The 19,088-nt window shown below is 43.4% G+C and overlaps 1 protein-coding gene across 1 annotated transcript in view; it reads right to left on the bottom strand.

The window, feature by feature from the left end:
* Window positions 1-19,088, bottom strand: part of PSTPIP2 (proline-serine-threonine phosphatase interacting protein 2) — a gene marked incomplete at its 3' end in the record, with an annotated part of 79,607 nt that overhangs the window by 40,812 nt on the left and 19,707 nt on the right. Inside the window, exon 2 of the mRNA XM_080714306.1 lies at window positions 5,518-5,618. Within this exon, the coding sequence (XP_080570432.1) occupies window positions 5,518-5,618 (101 nt within the window). The remainder of the gene's footprint in view (window positions 1-5,517; window positions 5,619-19,088) is intronic.

The raw sequence follows: 19,088 nt of genomic DNA, 5'->3' as shown, positions 1-19,088 counted from the left end.
CCAACACTGCAACACATAGGCACAGATAAACACTTTCTCAACAAGACCCCAAAGGCACAAAAAATTAAAAGGTGAATCAATACATGGGATTGCATGAAACTGAAGAGCTTCTGTTCAGCAAAGGAAACTGTCAAGAACCTCAACCAAGAGCCAACAGAATGGGAGATTTTTGCCACCTACACCACCAATAGAGGACTAATATCTAGAATATACAGAGAACTCAAGAAACTCAACACTAAAAAAACAAATCATCCAATAACAAAATGGGCAAGTGAACTAAATAGACACTTCATGAAAGAAGAAATTCAAATGGCCAATAAATTCATGAAAAAATGCTCAACATCATTGGCAATCAGAGAGATGCAAATCAAAACTACCCTGAGATTTCACCTGACTCCAACTACAATGGCAATCATTCAAAACACAAACAACAACAAATGCTGGTGAGGATGTGGAGAAGTGGGAACTCTAAAACATTGTTGGTGGGACTGCAAATGAGAGCAGCCACTTTGGAAAACAGTATGGCGAATCCTCAGAAGAATGGGAACAAATCTACCATTTGACCCAGCAATACCACTTCTGGGTATCTACCCAAAAGATAGAAAACCAAACTACCAAACTAATGCATGTGTATCTATGTTCATAGCTGCCCAATTCACCATAGCCAAACTATGGAACCAGCCAAGAGGTCCATCAACAAATGAATGGATTACAAAACTGTGGGATATGTATACAATGAAATTTTACTCAGCCATTAAAAAACTCAGGTACATCATTTTCAGGAAAATGGATGGAACTGGAGGACATTATGCTAAGCTAGATTAGTCAGTCACAAAAAATAAGAAATCGGATGCTTTCCCTAATATGTGAAAGCTAAGGAGAAATGGGTCATAGGAGGAACTCTAGATGAAAAAGGAAATCCTATAGAGGAGCAAACAAGACAACCTAAATGAGGGAATGGGAGGGGGGAGAAAGGGAATTCTCTAAAGCACATAATGTACTTAAACATATCGAGTCAACCACTAAGCCAAGCAAGGGAAGGAGGGATGGGGAGGGAATGGGGTGGGAATTGGGTAGGGGCTTAATGGGTGATGTGTACATGTATGTACACACAAGGTTTTTTACCCCAATATGATGTATGAGTATAATGCACCAAAAAAATAAAAAACAGTACTTGGGGGGCTAAGAGGAGAATCACAGGTATGAGGCCAGACCTTCAGTAACTTAGAGAGATTGCTTCAAAGGGGGGGAACAGAATGTGTAGCTTAGAGTTCAAAGGCCCCTGGGTTCAATCCCTAGTACTAAAATAAATAAATAAATAAATAAATAAATAAATAAATAAATAAATAAATAAATACAAAAAGGAAAACCCAAACAAGATATTTGGGTTTTTGGGTGCTTGTTTGTTTGTTTTGTTTTGTTTTTTGGTGGTACTGGGGATGGAACCCGGGGACTTCTCTACCTCTGGGCTATACTCCCAGACCTATTTTATACTTTATTTGGAAACAGGGTCTCACTAAGTTGCTGAGAGCTTCACTAAGTAGCTGAGGCTGGCTTTGAACCTGTGTGATTCTCCTGTCTCAGCCTCCCAAGCACTGGGATCATAAACATGTACCACCACGCCTGGCAAGATGTTTGTTTTAAAAATAAAAATGATACCGGGCGTGGTGGCACACGCTTGTAATCCCCGTGCTTGGGAGGCGGAGACAGGAGGATCGCGTAGGTTCGAAGCCGGCCACGTGCGCTGGCTTAGGAGACCCTGTTTCCAAATAAAAATATAAAAATAGGTCTGGGAGTGTAGCCCGGAGGTAGAAGGGCTTCCAGGAACCCCAGTACCACCAAAAATAAAAATGGCCGAGCCAGGTGTGGTGGCGTACGCTTGTAATCGCAGCATTCGGGAGGCTGAAACCAGAGGATCGCAGTTCTTGGAGAGCCTCAGCTACTTAGTGAGGCCCTTTGCAACTTAGTGAGACCCTGTTTCAAAATAAAGAATAAAAATAGGGTTAGGGGGTGTGGCTTGGAGGTCGAATGCCCCTGGGTTCCATCCCCAGACCCACAATAAATAAATAAATAAATGACCTTAACATCTTTTGACGGCTCCTAAAAATTTAAAGTAAAGTGCAAGCCCGGTATATTAGTGCATGCCTGTAATCCCAGTACTTGGGAGCCTGAGAGAGGAGGACCACAAGTTTAAGATCAGCCTCAGCAACTTGACAGACAAGACTCTCAGAAACCTAGGGAGACCCTGTTTCAAAATAAAAAAAGAAAAAGGACTGGGGATGTAGCTTGGAAGTAGAATGCCTCTGGGTTCCATCACTAATACCAAAATAATTGATAAGGTGGAGTACACTTGAAATTGACTCTGCTTGTAGAAAAAGATGTATCTGAAATCTCTAGAAACTATTTCTACCTTTTGATCCATTCTCCGTATATCTATATGCTAAATCATGACATGCTACAATGAAGATTAAACATTTTTACATGTAAAGCCGGGTGTGGTGGTGCACGCTTGTAATCCCAGGATTCGAGAGGCAGAGAACAGAGGATCACGATTCATCGACAGCCTCAGCTACTTAGTGACACCCTCCACAGCTTAGTGAGACCCGGTTTCAAATTAAAGAATTAAAAATAGGGTAGGAAGTGTAGCTCAGAGGTCGAATGCCCCTGGCTTCCACCCCCAGACCCGCAAAAAAAAAAAAAAAAAAAAAAAAAAAACCCACAACTTTTTTTTTTTTTTTTGTGGTACTGGTGTTTCTGGAAGCCCTTCTACCTCCGGGCTACACTCCCAGACCTATTTTTTATATTTTTATTTGGAAACAGGGTCTCTTAAGCCAGCACGGCTGGCTTCAAACCTGCGCGATCCTCCTGTCTCCGCCCCCCAAGCGCAGGGATTACAAGTGCGGGCTGGCAAAACACAACATTTTTACATGTAAAAAGATGTTAAAGAGCCAGGCGTGGTGGCGCACACTAGTAATCCCCGTACTTGGGAGGCTGAGACAGGAGGATCGCGCAGGTTCGAAGCCAGCCTCAGCTACTTAGTGAGGCTCTCAGCAACTTAGTGAGACCCTGTTTCCATATAAAATAGAAAATAGGTCTGGGAGTATAGCCCGGAGGTAGAAAGCCCCTGGGTTCCACCCCCAGTATCACCAAAAAAAAAAGATATTAAAGAAATTTTCATTTTAAAGCCATATAACATATGTTTGTTTCATTCTTTCAGAGATATATTTATTAAGATTTCTTGAGAGCCAGGAGTGATGGCACAGCTTTGCAACTCCAGCTACCTGGGAGGCAGAGGCAAGATAATTGCAAGTTCGAGGCCAGCTGGTCAACTTACTAAGACCTTTTCTCAAAGTAAAAGAATATAAAGGGGCTGGGGATGTAGCCCAGTGATAGGCTGCTCGGCTGGCATGCATGCAGCCTTGAGCGGACACTGAGGTCATGGGGAAGAATGCCTTGCGAAGCTGGACGCTGGAGGGAGATGTGGGAGTCAGGGCATGTCAGGGACTGCTAAGAAGAACCCACAGGACCTTCCCCCCTAGAGTCTTCAGGAGAGCAAGGTCTTGCCCTAGGCTTTCCCAGGGCTCCCTCTTTGTCCTAGTCTCTGAATCAGGTCCCACCTCTCTCCCAGCGATTGGGCCCTGCTCATTCTCCACCCGCCCCCCAAGCTTGCAGCTCTCCCACGGGTATCCACACACTCCTTCACCTGCCTGAGCCGCCTCGCCCTGCAGGACACTGCAAGGATCTGCTCCCCTGTAAAGCTACCCCAAGCGCTGTGTGTGTGTGTGTGTGTGTGTGTGTGTGTGTGTGTGTGTGTCACTAGGGATTGAATCTAGAAGCACTCTATGTCTGAGCTCCACCCCCAGTCCAATTTTATTTCTTATTTGGAAACAAGGTCTCACTAAGTTGCGGAGAGCCTCACTAAGTTGCCAACGCTGGCTTTGAACCTGTGATCCTCCTGTCTCAGTCTTCCAAATACTGGGATTACAAGCATGTGCCGCCATGCCTGGCTACCCTGAACTTTTGTGTGTGTAGGGTCCTCAGCAATTTCTCCCCGTGGGATCTTTCAGTGCCATCTGGACCATGCGATTTAATATATGTTATGTACTTAACTACATTTTATTTGTTTTCTCATTTGTAAATTTTGTCTTTCAAACTTTATTTTTTGGGGGGAGGAGTGGTTACTGGGGATTGAACCTGGAAGCATTCTACCTCTGAGATACACCCATAGCCCTTTTTTATTTTATTTTTCTAATTTTGAGACAGGGTCTAACTAAGTTGCTGAGGGACATCCTATGTTGCGGGAACTAGCTGATAACCTGAGCTCCTCCTGTCTCAGCCTCCCAAGTATTGAGATTACAAGTGTGGGCCACCAAACCCAGCTTCAATTCAAACTGGTTCCTAAGCCAGGTATGGTGGCACATGCTTGTACTTGGGAGGCTAAGACAGGAGTATCACAGGTTTGTGTCCGGCCTCAGCTACTTAGTGAGGTCCTCTGCAACTTAGTAAGACCCTGTTTCAAAAAAAAAGAATAAAAAGCTGAGCGCGGTGGTGCACAACTTGTAATCCCAGCATTTAGGAGGCTGAGACCTGGAGGATCGTGGTTTGCGGACAACCTCAGCTACTTAGTGAGGCCCTCCACAACTTAGTGAGACCCTGTTTCAAAATAAAGAATAAAAAAATAGGGCAGGAGGTGTAGCTCAGAGGTTGAATGCTCCTGGGTTCCATCCCCAGACCCCCCCAAAAAAAGAATAAAATAGGGCTGGGGGTAAAGCTTGGAGGTAGAATGTCCCTGGGTGTTGAAAGAAAGAAAGAAAGAAAGAAAGAAAGAAAGAAAGAAAGAAAGAAAGAAAGAAAGAAAGAAAGAGGAAAGAGGGAAGAGAAAGAAAGAGGAAAAAGAAAGAAAGGAAGGAAGGAAGGAAGGAAGGAAGGAAGGAAGAAAGAAAGAAAGAAAGAAAGAAAGAAAGAAAGAAAGAAAGAAAGAAAGAAAGAAACTGGTTTCCAAGAACATTAGGACAAATATTCTACCTTCAAGCTACACCTCCAACCCTATTTTTTATTTTTATTTGGAAACAGGGTCTTGCTCAGTTGCTGAGAGCTTTGCCAAATTGCTGAGACTGGTTTGGAACCCGTGATCCTCCTGTCTCAGCCTCTCAAGTTCCGGGTTGCAGGTATGCACCACCAAATGTTTACATCTTAGATATCATTCTATAACCTAGAGCAAAGGGTCTTCAGAACTGCTAAGCACAATCACAAGCGGTCAGCCAGGTATGGTGGCACATGCCCGTAATCCTAGCACTTTGGAAGCTGAGACAGGAGGAGTGAAGGTCCCAGACCAGCTTCAGCAATTTACTGAAACCCTCTTCCAAAATAAAAAATAAAACTGGATTGATGGCATAGTCCAGGGGTAGAACACCCCTGGGTTCTATCTCCAGTACTCTCTGCCAATCCATCCAGTTAATGGATCCTTGTTTGGGGGGCATCCTGGGCCACCTCTTTGGAGAAGACAGAGCATCATACCTTTCTTTTAGGAAGTCTTCGAACTCTTTGCAGTTCTTGCGGCCATTGTTTAGATGCTGGATGATGCTGTCATAGCCGATAGTGCTGAGGATGTCTGAGCTCTGGTGGAGAATAAAACAGGGCATCAGGCCAGGAGCAGCGCATCGCAGCGGCAGCCCTGACGCCTGGACAGTGGACAGGGCAGTAGACGGGCGAGGGGATGGCACTGAATCGCTTTACCTCCAAGGGATGCAACCAAACTGAATGAATAGGAGTAAAAACGCCTTCGGCTGTGGAAGGGTGTGTACAGTGATGTAACCAAAGGACCACAAGACAGGAAGGAAGTGGCCAAGGAGGAAGAGGCACCTGGATGAGGGAGGAGAACGGATTCGAGGCTTCTCTGGCCCTCCACTCATGCCCTAGAGTCAGGTGGGAAGAGGATGAGGAGGCCGGGCACACACTCCAGCCTTCTGCTGTGTGTGTCTTGCTACTGCTGTGTGGAAACTGGCTCATGCTATGGGTCCCTTTTAAACAGGAGCTATCGCATTTTCTGTTTGTCCTTAAACACGCCACCAAGTTTCAGCCTGACATCTCTTCCCTCAGCAAGTATCCCTATGGAGGGTCCACGGTATCTCTGTAAAAGGCAAGCAGCTCTGAGCCAGGAACCAGGTCATGGGGTAGGAGAGAGGGCTTGTCTGTCCATTGAGAACCATGAGGGGGTGTCCAGCAGCCAGCACGCTCCATGTGGTCTTGGCCCCAATGAGAGGAAATTTTTAAATTAATAGTTCATTCATATTTTGTTATACTGTGCTCTCAAAAGATGGAGGAAGTTGGTAACTTTCCCAAACCAGTAGTTCCAAGTGCAATACATTTTTAAAATTAAGGTTCCCATTAGGTACAATGTCACATGCCTATAATCTCATCTACATGGGAGGTTGAGGAAGGAGGATCACAAATTTGAGGCCAGCCTGGGCAACTCAATGAGATCCTATTTCAAAATGAAATGTGAAGGTCTGGGATGTAGCTCAGTGGTAGAGTACCCCTGGATTCAACCCTCGGTACTGAAAAATAATCACATTTCCCTTAGCACCCCAAATCCAAATCGACAAATCAGGGGCTTGTAAATAGTGTCAAGGTATTCCCTAATGAAGCTGGTTCTTTTATTTCTACCCCAAATACCTCCAATGGGTTGTCTGTTTCAGACTCCAGTCCCTCTGCTGGGTTGTTTAGGCCTTTTCTAGGTATGTGCTGGGAGATATGGACTCCCCCCCGAACCCAGCCAAGCTGGACCAGACAAGCAGATCTGACCTTCCCAGCCTTCGTCTGCAGAGGGAGGTGCAGCTCTGTGTGGGAGGAGGGTTCTGAAGCTGCCTCACTGCCCAGCTCTGGACCACAAAGCAGTAGAATGTCCTCGCAACCATTTGCCACCACTCGTGATGGCCTGGCTAACCAGACAGTGATCCCAGGGACTCCCAAAAGGACCAAGGCCTGAGGCTGATTTCCACATTGCATTCGGAAATTTAAGGGGCCATAACTCACACTGTATTTTTTTTTTTACGCTTTGCTATCTCTGTCTATTTTAACTTTTTATTGATGTACTGTAATTATGCATGATTGTGCGATTCACAGTGATAGATTCATATATATGCACATAACACTAGTTGGTCTGTTTCCTTTCCCCAAACTGCATTTAAAAAATGGATTTATGTATGCATCGTAAACTTTAGAGGTACACACATATATAGATCAAAGTTAGAAATACATTGAAATCTATGCTTTGGACTATTGTTTCAGCACGGATTTAGACCAGGGAAAGCCCAAAGAAACAGCCTCCACCAAAGCCTCATGTGTCTTCCTGCCCCCTCAATACAGACCCCTCTGTCTTAGCCAGGGAGACACCTCATTGTCCTCTATGCTGCAGGACTTCTACTATCCCTTCCCAAGTCCAAACTCAGCTTCTCGACCCCCAAGTTTTCTGAGTGGCTCCAGCTCCCGCTCTGAGTTCTCACAGGACCCAGAATTTGGATTTGCTGCGTGGTATCACTCACATGAGCAGCCTATCTGTCCCAACTCTACCGCAAGCACCCAGGGCTTCGTCCAAGTCTCAGACCATTCCCGTACCTCTCCCCTAGAAAATCTATCTTAATGTTATTCATACAAAAGGCCCACAGTAAAATCCTGTGGAACAAAAATTTATTTTGTGTGCGCGTGTGTGCTTTTATTCAGGCATTATAGTATCACATCATAATATAAATTATGTTGACAATGACATACATGTACATGGCTCTTGGTGTCCCCCTCAGCATCCCCATTTCCCTTTCTCCCAATACAGAGTACCCAGATTGACACCGGTGTATATTCACATGTATACATAGTCTATGGCAGTATTTTCATTAATGAACTTCAGTCTTTCTCCTCCCCTCCCCTTATGTCTCCTCTCTGGCTCCAATGAGGTTTCTCCTCTATTATCTGGAGTCTCTCTTGTATCCCAATTACTTCCTGTCCTGCGCACATTAAAGAAAACTTTCGATCCTTCATTTAAATTTAGAAGCTGTGGAATTAAAATTTTTCATTGCCTGCCAGAAACATCCGAAGAGAGCAATTAAAACAAAGACTCCTGAGTAAATAAATGAATGACTACAAAGCGTTAAGGCCAAAGCTGGTTTGTAGACAGAAAAAGATGTCTGACTTCTCTGTCTGACTCTTCATTTGGAATGGCAGTTTCCCTTTTCTTAACTAAGAGTACAAATACATTGAAAGAGACAGGAAGGAGAGAGCTAGACCAGAGTTGCCTGGAAATGCAAACCAAAGACCAGGCCTCCCAGCTGCCAGTCTTAAAGCAAGACAGCTGGGCACAGTGGTGCATGCTTGGAGTCCCAGCACTTCCTTGGAAGCCTAAGACAGAGGGATCGCAAGTTTGAGGCCAGCCTTAGCAGCTTAGCAAGACCCTATTTCAAAATAAAAATTAGAGCCGGGTATTGTGGCGCACACTTGTGATCTTAGCACTTGGGAGGCGGAGACAGGAGGATGGCACAGGTTCAAAGCCAGTCTCAGCCACTTAGTGAGGCTCTCAGCAACATAGTGAGACCCTGTTTCCAAATAAAGTATAAAATAGGTAGAAAGCCTCTAGGTTCCACCCCCAGTACCACCAAAAAAATAAATAATTTTTAAAAAGGCTGGAGGTGTAGCTCAGTGACAAATAGAGGAGGAGGCAAGAGAGGAGGAAAAAGAAAAGGAGGAAGAAGATAACAGACAGAATTGCTACTTCAGAGGAGTGGGCAACAAAGGCAACCAAGAAAGAAAATCCTCAGGAACAAAGAATGCCCAAGGTTAACCTCAAAGTGGTGGAGGATTTGGCCTGAAATTTTTTCTGCCTGTGTTCAGGAACCATCATGGTAATCTGAATGGCAAAATTCAAACTAGAAGGGCCAAGCAAGAAAAGGGAATGCACACACAGTCCAAGATGCACCAAAGTGCCTGGTCAGGAAGAGAGCATCACAGATCTACCATCAAAAGCAAGTGTGCCAGGAAGAGGGGTGTAACTCGGTGGTACAGCATTTTCCTAAATGTGCGAGGCCTTGCGGTGTGTCAAATTATTATTATTATTATTTTTTTGGTACTGGGTATTGAGCCCAGAAGCATTCAACTTCCAGATACGCTCCTACTACTTGATGAGACTGTCTCTGAGCCTGTGATCCTCCTGTCTCAGCCTCCAAGTACTATTATGTTGACGCCACACCTGGCGAGTGTGACAAATTCTAACTCTAATATCTTTGACTTGATAACTAGAGCCCTCTGTACCCTATCCCTGATATCTCTCTCTCTCTCTCTCTCTCTCTCTCTCTCTCTCTCTCTCTCTCTCTCTCTCTCTCTCTGTACACACACACACACACACACACACACACACACACACCCCTTCCCCTCCCTTGCAAATGGACAGGATACATCTCTACCAGGACACCTTTGCACACGCTTCTTGCCCAGTGGGAACGGCCTCTCCTCTTCCTTCACAGAAGTCCTACCTCGACTTCAAAGCCCAGTCAAATCCTGTTTCTTCCCTAAAATCTTTTCTCAGTTTGCCTTAGCATCCTCTCTCCCTCTTCTAGATGCCTGGAGTGTTTATGCCTATTTCTCTCATTTGGTTCTTACTATATACTATCTTGTATCATTAGTTATTATCTTTTTTTAGTTAACTCATTAGAGGTTGTTTGGATTGTGCACAACATTTATTATCCATAGTAGCTTTCGTATTAATGGTGCTTGAGATGTCTGTTAACTTCAGACTACGTACACACCAAGTACTAAACAATTTGTAAAGCCAGCTTGAGACAGAGTTCCTGCAATCTGGGAGTGATTCATTCAGGAAGTCAGTAAAAGACATGGACCTCAAATAAGCATGTCTGCACAAGGACAGGTAGAAACTAAGACAAAATGTAAGACTACAAAGAAAATATTTAATGAACACAATAGAGTAAGAGGAGAGCCTAGGCTTGTCAGAAAAAAAAAGAAGAAACAAGATTACAGTTCTTTAAAATGACTCACATGAGAAGTTAAAATATATTTTATACCAACTGACAATGAAAAGAAACATCAAAACTGTGATGTAGCAAAAGAGGAAATTTGTAGATCTAAATACATTAGAAAGGAAAAATGATAAACCAGGCGTTGTGGTGCACACTTGTAATCCCAGTACTGAGGAGGCTGAAACAGGAGGATCTCAGGGCCATGGCCAGCCTCAGCTATTTAACAAGGCCCTCTGCAGCTTAGTGAGACTCTGTTTCAAAATAAAGAATAAAAACCAGGCCTGGGGGTGTAGCTCGGAGGTAAAATGCCCCTGGGTTCTATCCCCAGTACCGAGAAAAGAAAAAAAACCCACCTTCTTTCAGAATCTGTGAATTTGTACAAAATGTTCTCACTGGAAATTATATTTTTTAAAAAAAACATATTACTGGAAGAGATGAAAGAAAACCTGTACCACGTTTGTGGACTGAAAGACAAAATGTGATTAAAATATTTTCAGCCCAGGGTGGTGCATATCTGTAATCCCAGTACATGGAAGGCTAGTGCAGGAGGATCAGGGATTTGAGACCAGCCTAACCAAGTTAACACAATTCTCCACAACCTAGTAAGATTCTGTTTCAAATTTTTTTTAAAAAGGGGCTGGTTAGATGTAGCTCAGAAGTAAAATGCCCCTGAATTCAATCCCTAGTACTATATATATATATATATATATTTTTTTCCCCAAAATTGATCTATACATTTAACACAATCAAATCAAAATCCCAAGTCTCTTCTGTAGATATTTGCAAGTTGGGTGTAAAGTTTATGAAGAATCTAAAAGGATCTAGAATAGACACACACAGAAGAAAAATTAAGAACGAAGTTGGAGGACTCACACCACCTGATTTTAAAACTTTCCATGAAGTTATAGTAATCGGAACAATATAGTACTGTTGTGAAGATAAACAAGTTGACCAATGGAACAGAAGAGAATCCAGAAATAGACTCATTTGTCTGTGGTCAACTGACCTTCAACAAAGGTGTCAAAGTTATTCAGTGCAAGAAAATGGGAGTCTTTTGAACAAATGGTCCTGTAACCGCTGCATAAGACTGTTGAGGACCGGGCGTGGTGGCCATGGTGGCGCTCACCTGTAATTCAGTGTTTGGGAGGCAGAGACAGGAGGATCACAGGCTCAAGGTCAGCCTCAGCAACTTAGCAGGACTCTCAGCAACCTAGTGAGGGTGGAGGCTCAATCCCCAGTACCAAAAAAAAAAAAAAAAAAAAAAACCATTGGGGAAAAGAGCCTTTACTCATTCCTTACCATACACAAAAATTAACTTGAGCCCTCTGCAGCCGCACATGCCTTAATCCTAGCTACTTGGGAGGATGAGGTGAGGCAGGAGGATGGCAAGTTTGAGGCCAGCCTGGGAAGATCAGAGAGACACTTCCTGAATATAAAAAATAAAGGCCAGATGTGGCAACTGTAATCCCAGTACTTGGAAAGCGGAGACAGGAGAATTGCAGGTTTAAAGTCAGCCTCAACAACTTAGCGAGGTTCTCAGCAATCTAGTGAGACTCTGTTTTCAAATAAAAATAAAGTAGTTCGGAGGTAGAATTCCCCCTGGGTTCAATCCCCAGTAAAACACACACACACACACACACACACACACACACTCTAAATGAATATGTAAATAAATAAATAAATAAGTCAGAGATGTCAGTGGGAGAACCTTGCCTAGCACTACATTCAATCCCTGGTACTGAAAAAATATGTTTTTAATTAATTTAATGTGGGTCATGCGTTTGAAAATAAAGCTAGCCGGGCGTGGTGGCGCACGCTTGTAATCCCAGCGCTTGGGAGGCTGAGACAGGAGGATCACACAGGTTCGAAGCCAGCCTCAGCTACTCAGTGAGGCTCTCAGCAACTTAGTGAGACCCTGTTTCCAAATAAAGTATAAAAAATAGGTCTGGGAGTATAGGCCGAAGGTAGAAAGCCCCTGGGTTCCACCCCAGTACCACACACACACAAAAAAAAGCTAAAATATCATTTTTAGAAGAAAATAATTTTGAGGACTCAAGATTGTCAAAAAGGAACCAGGGAGATTTGGGGAACTTAGTCAATCTTTAGGAAAAGCTTTCTTGGAGTATAAAATATTATGAACTGTAAAAAATTAATAATTGAATTTCATCAAAAATTTTTAAAACTCTGCTCATTAAAAGAGATCATCAAAGCCAGGCATGGTGGTACACACTTATAATCTCAGTACTTGGGAGACTGAGACAGGAGGCTCATGGTTCTCAGACAGCCTCAGTTATCAGTGAGGCCCTCTACAACGTAGTGAGACCTTGTTTCAAAATAAAGAATTAAAAAAAACAGGGCTGGGGTATATCTCAGAGGTAGAATGCCTCTGGGTTCCATCTCAAGTGCCACACACACACAAAAATCATCAAAGCCAGATCTGGAGGCACACGCTTATAATCCCAGTACTTGAGAGGCTGGGACAGGAGGATCAGTGGCTCACAGCCAGTCTCAGACACTTAGTGAGGCCCTCTGCAACTTAGCGAGACCCTGTTTCCAGATAAAGAATAAAAAATAGGACTGGGGGTATAGCTTGGAGGTAGAATTCTCCTGGGTTCTACCCCCAGTACTACAAAAAGTAAAATGAAAAATAAAAAACGGTTGGAGTAGAGTATAGCTTCAAGGTAGAATGAATGCTCCTGGGTCCAATCTCTAGTTACAAATAAAAATAATGATGATGATGATGATGATGATGATAATAATAATAATAATAATAATAATAAATATAAGCAACCCAACAAAAAATGGGCATAATAACTTGAACTCCATGGAAAGATACTTCATAAAAGATATTACTTTTACCAAAAGGCTCATGAAGAATTCCTTGATAGTATAGTCATTATAGTCATCAAGGAAATTCAGAAGAAAGGCACAATGATACCCTATTTCATGTGCACTAGAACAGCAGAAATTAAAAAGTCAACCTTAGCCAGGCGTGGTGGCGCACACTTGTAATCCCAGCATTCGGGAGGCTGAGACCGAAGGATGGCGGTTCACAGACAGCCTCAGCTACTTAGTGAGGCACTCTGCAACTCAGTGAGACCCTGTTTCAAAGTAAAGAATAAAAAATAGGGTTGGGGGTATAGCTTGGAGGTAGAATGCCCTTGGATTCCAACCTCAGACCTGCAAAAATAAATAAATAAATAATAAAAAGTCAGCTTTGAACACAGACAAGAATGCTGAAAGATCAGGCCACTCATACATTGCAAGTGGGAGTGTAAATAGTATGATCGTTTTGGGAAAGGTTTGACAATATCTCAAAGGTTAAACATGCCTACACTTCATAATCCAAAGTACTCCGAAGCATTTACCCAAGTTAAATGAAAACATATGTCCAGAAATAGACTTGCATAAAAATATTCAAAGGAATTGTAACCACAGCAGCCAAAACCTGGAAATATCTTGTGTAGATTATACCTCCAAATGTCTGACAACTAATAAATAAAAAGAATTTTATTATATTCATATGATAAAATTACTCAATAATAAAAATTAAATAATTGCTGATATAGTAAGCAACATGGGTGAATCTTAAAACCATTACACTGAGTGGATGATGCTAGACACATTTTGTGGTGCTAGACACAAACAGAATTACTAACCAGGAGCAGTGGCGCACACCTATAATCTCAGTACTTGGGAGGCTGAAACAGGAGGGCTGTAAATTTAAGGCCAGGCTCAGCAACTTATTGAGACTCTGCTTCCAAAAAAAAAAAAAAAAAAATCCCCAGTACCAAAAAAAAAAAAAAAAAGTAGCTAGGTATGGTGGTATACACCTGTAATCTTAGGTTTGGAATAAGCTTCAGCAAGGCCCCCAGAAACTTAGACTTTGTTTCAAAGTTTAAAAAAAATAAAGTAAAATAGGGCTTGTGGCTGGAGATTGGAATTCAATCCCCAGTGTAGAAAACACATAAATACACAATTACTGCACGGTTCCATTATATGAATTTCTAGGACAGGCAAGATGAATCTACAGTAAAAGAAATAAGAACAATGATAGTGTAAGGGTCAGGAAAGAAATTAGTTGGCTGGGAAGGGCCAGAAGAGAGCTCTCTGGGGTGGCTGAAATGCACAAGTTCACATGACCCAGATCCCTATAAAGACATTTCTAGATAGATGTGAGTTGTATGGTTATATACTTTCAAAAAAACTTGTTAATCTGCACATTTCATCTTATGTAGATTATACCTAGAAAGAACAGGAGGAGGAGGAGGAAGAGGAGGAAGAGGATGAGGAGAAGGTGAAAGAGGAGGAGGAAGGGGAGGAGGAGGAGGAGAAGGAGGAAGGGGAGAAATAGGATTCAGAGGAATAGTGGGAGGGAGGCAGTCACCAGAAGGCCTGGGGAAAACTGAGCCCTGAAAATGAGTGTGGCCTTGGGTGAGACTGGAAGATCAGAGAAGCAGAAGAGGGCTCAGGGGAAGATGGGGTGCAGAAGCCAGAGTTGAGACTGTTAGGTGGCATCTAAGAGCAGATCCATCAGCCTGCAAAGCTCCCAAAGACCCAGAGGCAAGGACTCGTAATGCTCAAATTATAAAATTGGTAAATAGCAATTTTAATACAAACCCTTATTTTGATCATGAAGCCACTTAAAAAAAATTTTTCCAAAATCTCTCCAAAGCCAGCAATGAGCACATGTGTGCCACAGGTAGCAGCCATGCAGGCCAAAGGATAAATAGAGACACTGTTGTGTGAACAGGCCAATGGTTGTGGGGCAGTGGTCGAGAGCTGCGTGGTGAAGGGCAGCTCCACTGCCCTCCAGCTCCCGCCCCAGCTGAGCACTCAGATCTGCTCTCACTCAGTCACTGAGAGTCCTGTACCACACCCTCCTTCCTGCCCAGCCCAGCACTGCGCTGCCCAGGCCTCTGATGCATCCTCCAACGCAGTGGGAGAGTTAGCTCAGTGGTAGGGCATTTGCTTACCATGCATGGGGCTTGCTTACACACACACACACACACACACACACACACACACACCTGGTCCAGAGTCACCCAAGGAGCTCCTTAAACACATAGATTCCTCAGTCGCAACCCAGACTTGCTGATTCTGAACCTGGGGTCAGGCATGAAAATCTCTACTGTTTCATACTCCTTCTAAGTGCCTGGACTGAACAGAAAACATGAAAGAGCAAAGGACCATCATGGATCCTACCTGGAGGAACTTACAAGAAGAAACCAGGAGCCAGGTGTGATGGCTCATGCTTGTAATTCTAGTACTTGGGAGGCTGAGATAGAAGGATGGCAGGTTCAAAGTCAGCCTCAGCAACCCAGTGAGGCCCTCAGCAACCTAACAAAACCCTGTTCCAAAGTAAAAGATGAAGTGGTATAGGTTAGAGGTAGAATGTCCCTGGGTTCAATCCCCAATACCATGAAAGGAGGAGGAGGAGGAGGAGACAGGGAGTGTAGCAGGACAGGGAGGTGAGAATGGTGTCAAAAAATGCAAAGAAGAGGCCAGAGAAGACACTCTCCAGGTTTGCACTTCATTTTAAAACCTCCTTTTCTGAGTAAAGCATGTAAATAGTCATTGATGGCATTAATGCCTTCTGGAAGCCCAGAGAACTTCTCTAGAATAGGGAGAGGCCAGTAACTTTGCATTGTGCACAAAAACAGCATTAATTTGAAGTCTGCAGGTAGGATGCACAATGTGCTACACTTTGCATCAAAAGACTATAATGAGCCGGGCATGGTGGCTCACACTTGTAATCCCAGCACTTGGAAGGCCAAGACAGGAGGATCCGGGTTCGCGGCCAGCCTAGGCTACTTAGTGAGGTAGGTCCTCTGCAGCTCAGTGAGACCCTGTTTCAAAATAAAGAATAAAAAATAAGGCTTGGGGTGGAGCTAGAAGGTATAATGCCTCTGGGTCCCATCCCCAGTATTGAAAAAAAAAAAAATGCCAGGAATGGTGGCGCATGCTTGTAATCCCAGGGCTTGGGAGGCTGAAACAGGAGGATCACACAGGTTTGAAGCCAGCCTCAGGTACTTAGTGAGGCTCTCAGCAACTTAGTGAGACCCTGTTTTCAAATAAAATATAAAAAAGGTCTGGGATTATAGCCCGGAGGTAGAAACCTTCTGGGTTTCACCCCCAGTACCACCAAAAAATAAAAATAAAAAATAAAGAGACAAAAAGAGCTCAGAGGTGTAACACCATTGGATTCAATTCCTAGTTTAAAAAAACACATAAATGCACATACACACATGTTGGGGTCTGCTCAAAGTGCCTGACAGAACTTCCTATAAATTAGCTATATGTAGCACCAAGCACGTTGATATCTGCTCAAGCGCCGGATGACAGGTAGTGCCATGCACGTTGGCCACCTGTCAAAAATTCCGATGAATGGGCTACATGTAGCGAGCACGCTGTCAATGAATGGGCTACATGTGGCGGGAAACGCACTATCAATGAATGGGCTGCATGTAGTGAAGGCCAGAACTTACGATGAGACCTGCAACAAATAGCGCCGAACGGATGCAAAGGGGCATCTCCTTGCCTCTGCTACCTTTAGTTTGACAGATTAGAATAGTTTCCTGACCGGAAAATCCCCCCTTGCCTTTTGCTTTAAATTGGGTTGCCTAAAAGAAAATAAACGAGATCTTGCTTGACAAATCTCCCGGCTCCGTGTGGTGATCGGGCCGTCGTTGCTTATCTTCTAGTTTAGCCCCGCCACTGTCGGGCTGGCCCCGACACACACACACACTTATAAGACTGTATGACAACAATAGATTGGGGAAAAGGATCAAAGAGTTTGTCTTACTTCCCTGAGCTTTCAACCTTCATCTTTCTTCCATATTTATTTACCACCCAAAAAAGGCAAAACCAAATGGATCCAATTCTGTAAATATGGATAAATTTTTGTTAATTAATATTAATAACAATACACACCATACATTGAGAACTTTCTTGTGCAAAACAGCATACCAAGCCTTTTATATAAAATATTTTATTTAATCCCCATAACAATCACATAACACAGATATTATCATCTTCATTTTATAGAACAAAACCTGAGGCTCAAAATCTGTATCCTGAAGTGTCTTTTGGCTTGGCCACACGGCTCCTCTTACTTGAGCACAAGGACTCCATCTAGTTATTCGCTTATTAGCTCATTTCCTTGTGATTCTGAATAGTAACCACCCAGGCTCTGATGCCACACTGGAGTCTGCATCCCGACTCTACCATCCTCAAGCTGACTCAGCAAATGCCTTAAAGTGTAAGGCGGGGATATTAGAAGAATTAAAAGAGATAGAGTGCACCGGGCGTGGTGGCGCATGCTTATAATCCCGCGCTTGGGAGGCTGAGACAGGAGGATCGCACAGGTTCGAAGCCAGCCTCAGCTACTTAGTGAGGCTCTCAGCAACTTAGTGAGACCCTGTTTCCAAATCAAATATAAAATAGGGCTGGGAGTATAGCCCGGAGGTAAAAAGCCTCTGGGTTCCACCCCCAGTACCACCAAAAACAAACAAAAAAAAGAGATAGAGTGCTCTGAGTTAGTCACATGCTTCACAAACTGAAGGAGTTGAGGAAGATTTATTTATTTATTTATTTATTTATTCATTTATTTATTTTGCAGTACTGGGGATGGAACCCAGGCCATTGTACCACCGAGCTATACCCCTAGCCCTATTTTTTAATTCCTTATTTTGAAACAGGGTCTCACTAAGTTGCAAAGGACCTCACTAAGTATCTGAAGCTGGCCACGAACCCGGATCCTCCTGCCTCAGCCTCCCAAATGCTGGGATTACATGCGTGTGCCACCATGCCCGGCTTGAAAGACACATTTTTTAAAAATTGTTAAGCAAAAAAAAAAAATGCATTTGACTATGTGAGTTTCTTTCATTGAAAACAGACAACAGTGAAACAAATATAGCCTCTTAGCTATTAAAAAAAAATTGTGTGGTCACCTGAGAAGCTGCTTGAAGGGGTCAGAGAAACTCCAGCAAGGGGCATGAAAACTACCTTCCAGTGTCTTCAGCCATTTCTCCCAAGTGTAAGGTCAAGGTCACTATAATGATTGTGTTCTTCAACCTTCTTTAAAGTAAAGACAGTGAAGGCAAGAACAAAACTCCACTCCGCTCCCTGCTCTAGCAGTGTTCCACGACCTGCAATCTGCTCACCTAGCCTCCCACAGCTCTCAGACATCCCCAGGTGTCAGCTACACCCACACTTGACATTTCTGCACGTCTATATGCCCCACCTCTCAAATCAAAGAAAGGGCAACTTAATGGACTACAACTAAGTTCAGTGAAAGTAGAACTGAGAAAGTAACTTTGCCATGCAAGAACACACACACATGCACACACACACACGCGCACACACACACACACACACATCAGAGAAATACACATGAAAATATTAAAAGTAAATTCTTTTAACACTTTCCTATATTTTCTAAATTTCTCACAATGCACTTACTTTTTTTTTCTTTTGCAGTACTGGGGATGGAACCTAGGGGCATTTTACCTCTGAGCTGTAACTCCAGCTCTATTTTCTATTCTTTATTTTGAAACAGGGTCTCACTGAGTTGCAAAGGGCCTCATAAGTAGCTGAGGCTGTCCGCAAACCATGATCCTCCTGTCTCAAATTAAATTGCTTTTATATCTGAGGCCTTTCTCCCTACCTCTGTTTCTTAATGGCAGATACAGCTTTCTTGGGCTTTTTTCCTCTTGCTTTTCATTACCAAGTCACACTAAAATCACAGATGATCTACAGCAATATTGGCAAAGACCCAATTAGGAAACTAGAGATTTATGGGGATTCTTGTCATATAAAAAACAGATGGAGCTGGGTGTGGTGGTGCATGCCTATAATCCCAGTCCTTGGAAGTAAAAGACAGGAGGATTGCAGGTTCAAAGCCAGCCTTGGCAATTTATTGATGCTCTTGGTAATTTAGCAAGACCCTGTTTCAAAATAAAGAATAAAATAGGGCTAGGGTGTAGCTCAGAGGTAGGATGCCCCCGAGTCTGATCCCCAGCACCACACACACACACACACACACACACACACACACACACACAGGAA

Source organism: Muscardinus avellanarius (genome assembly GCF_963383645.1).
Source record: "Muscardinus avellanarius genome assembly, chromosome: 17".
NCBI classification, from domain to species: domain Eukaryota; kingdom Metazoa; phylum Chordata; class Mammalia; order Rodentia; family Gliridae; genus Muscardinus; species Muscardinus avellanarius.
The sequence above is the reverse complement of the archived record's forward strand: the minus strand, read 5'-3'. Positions and strand labels throughout refer to the sequence as shown.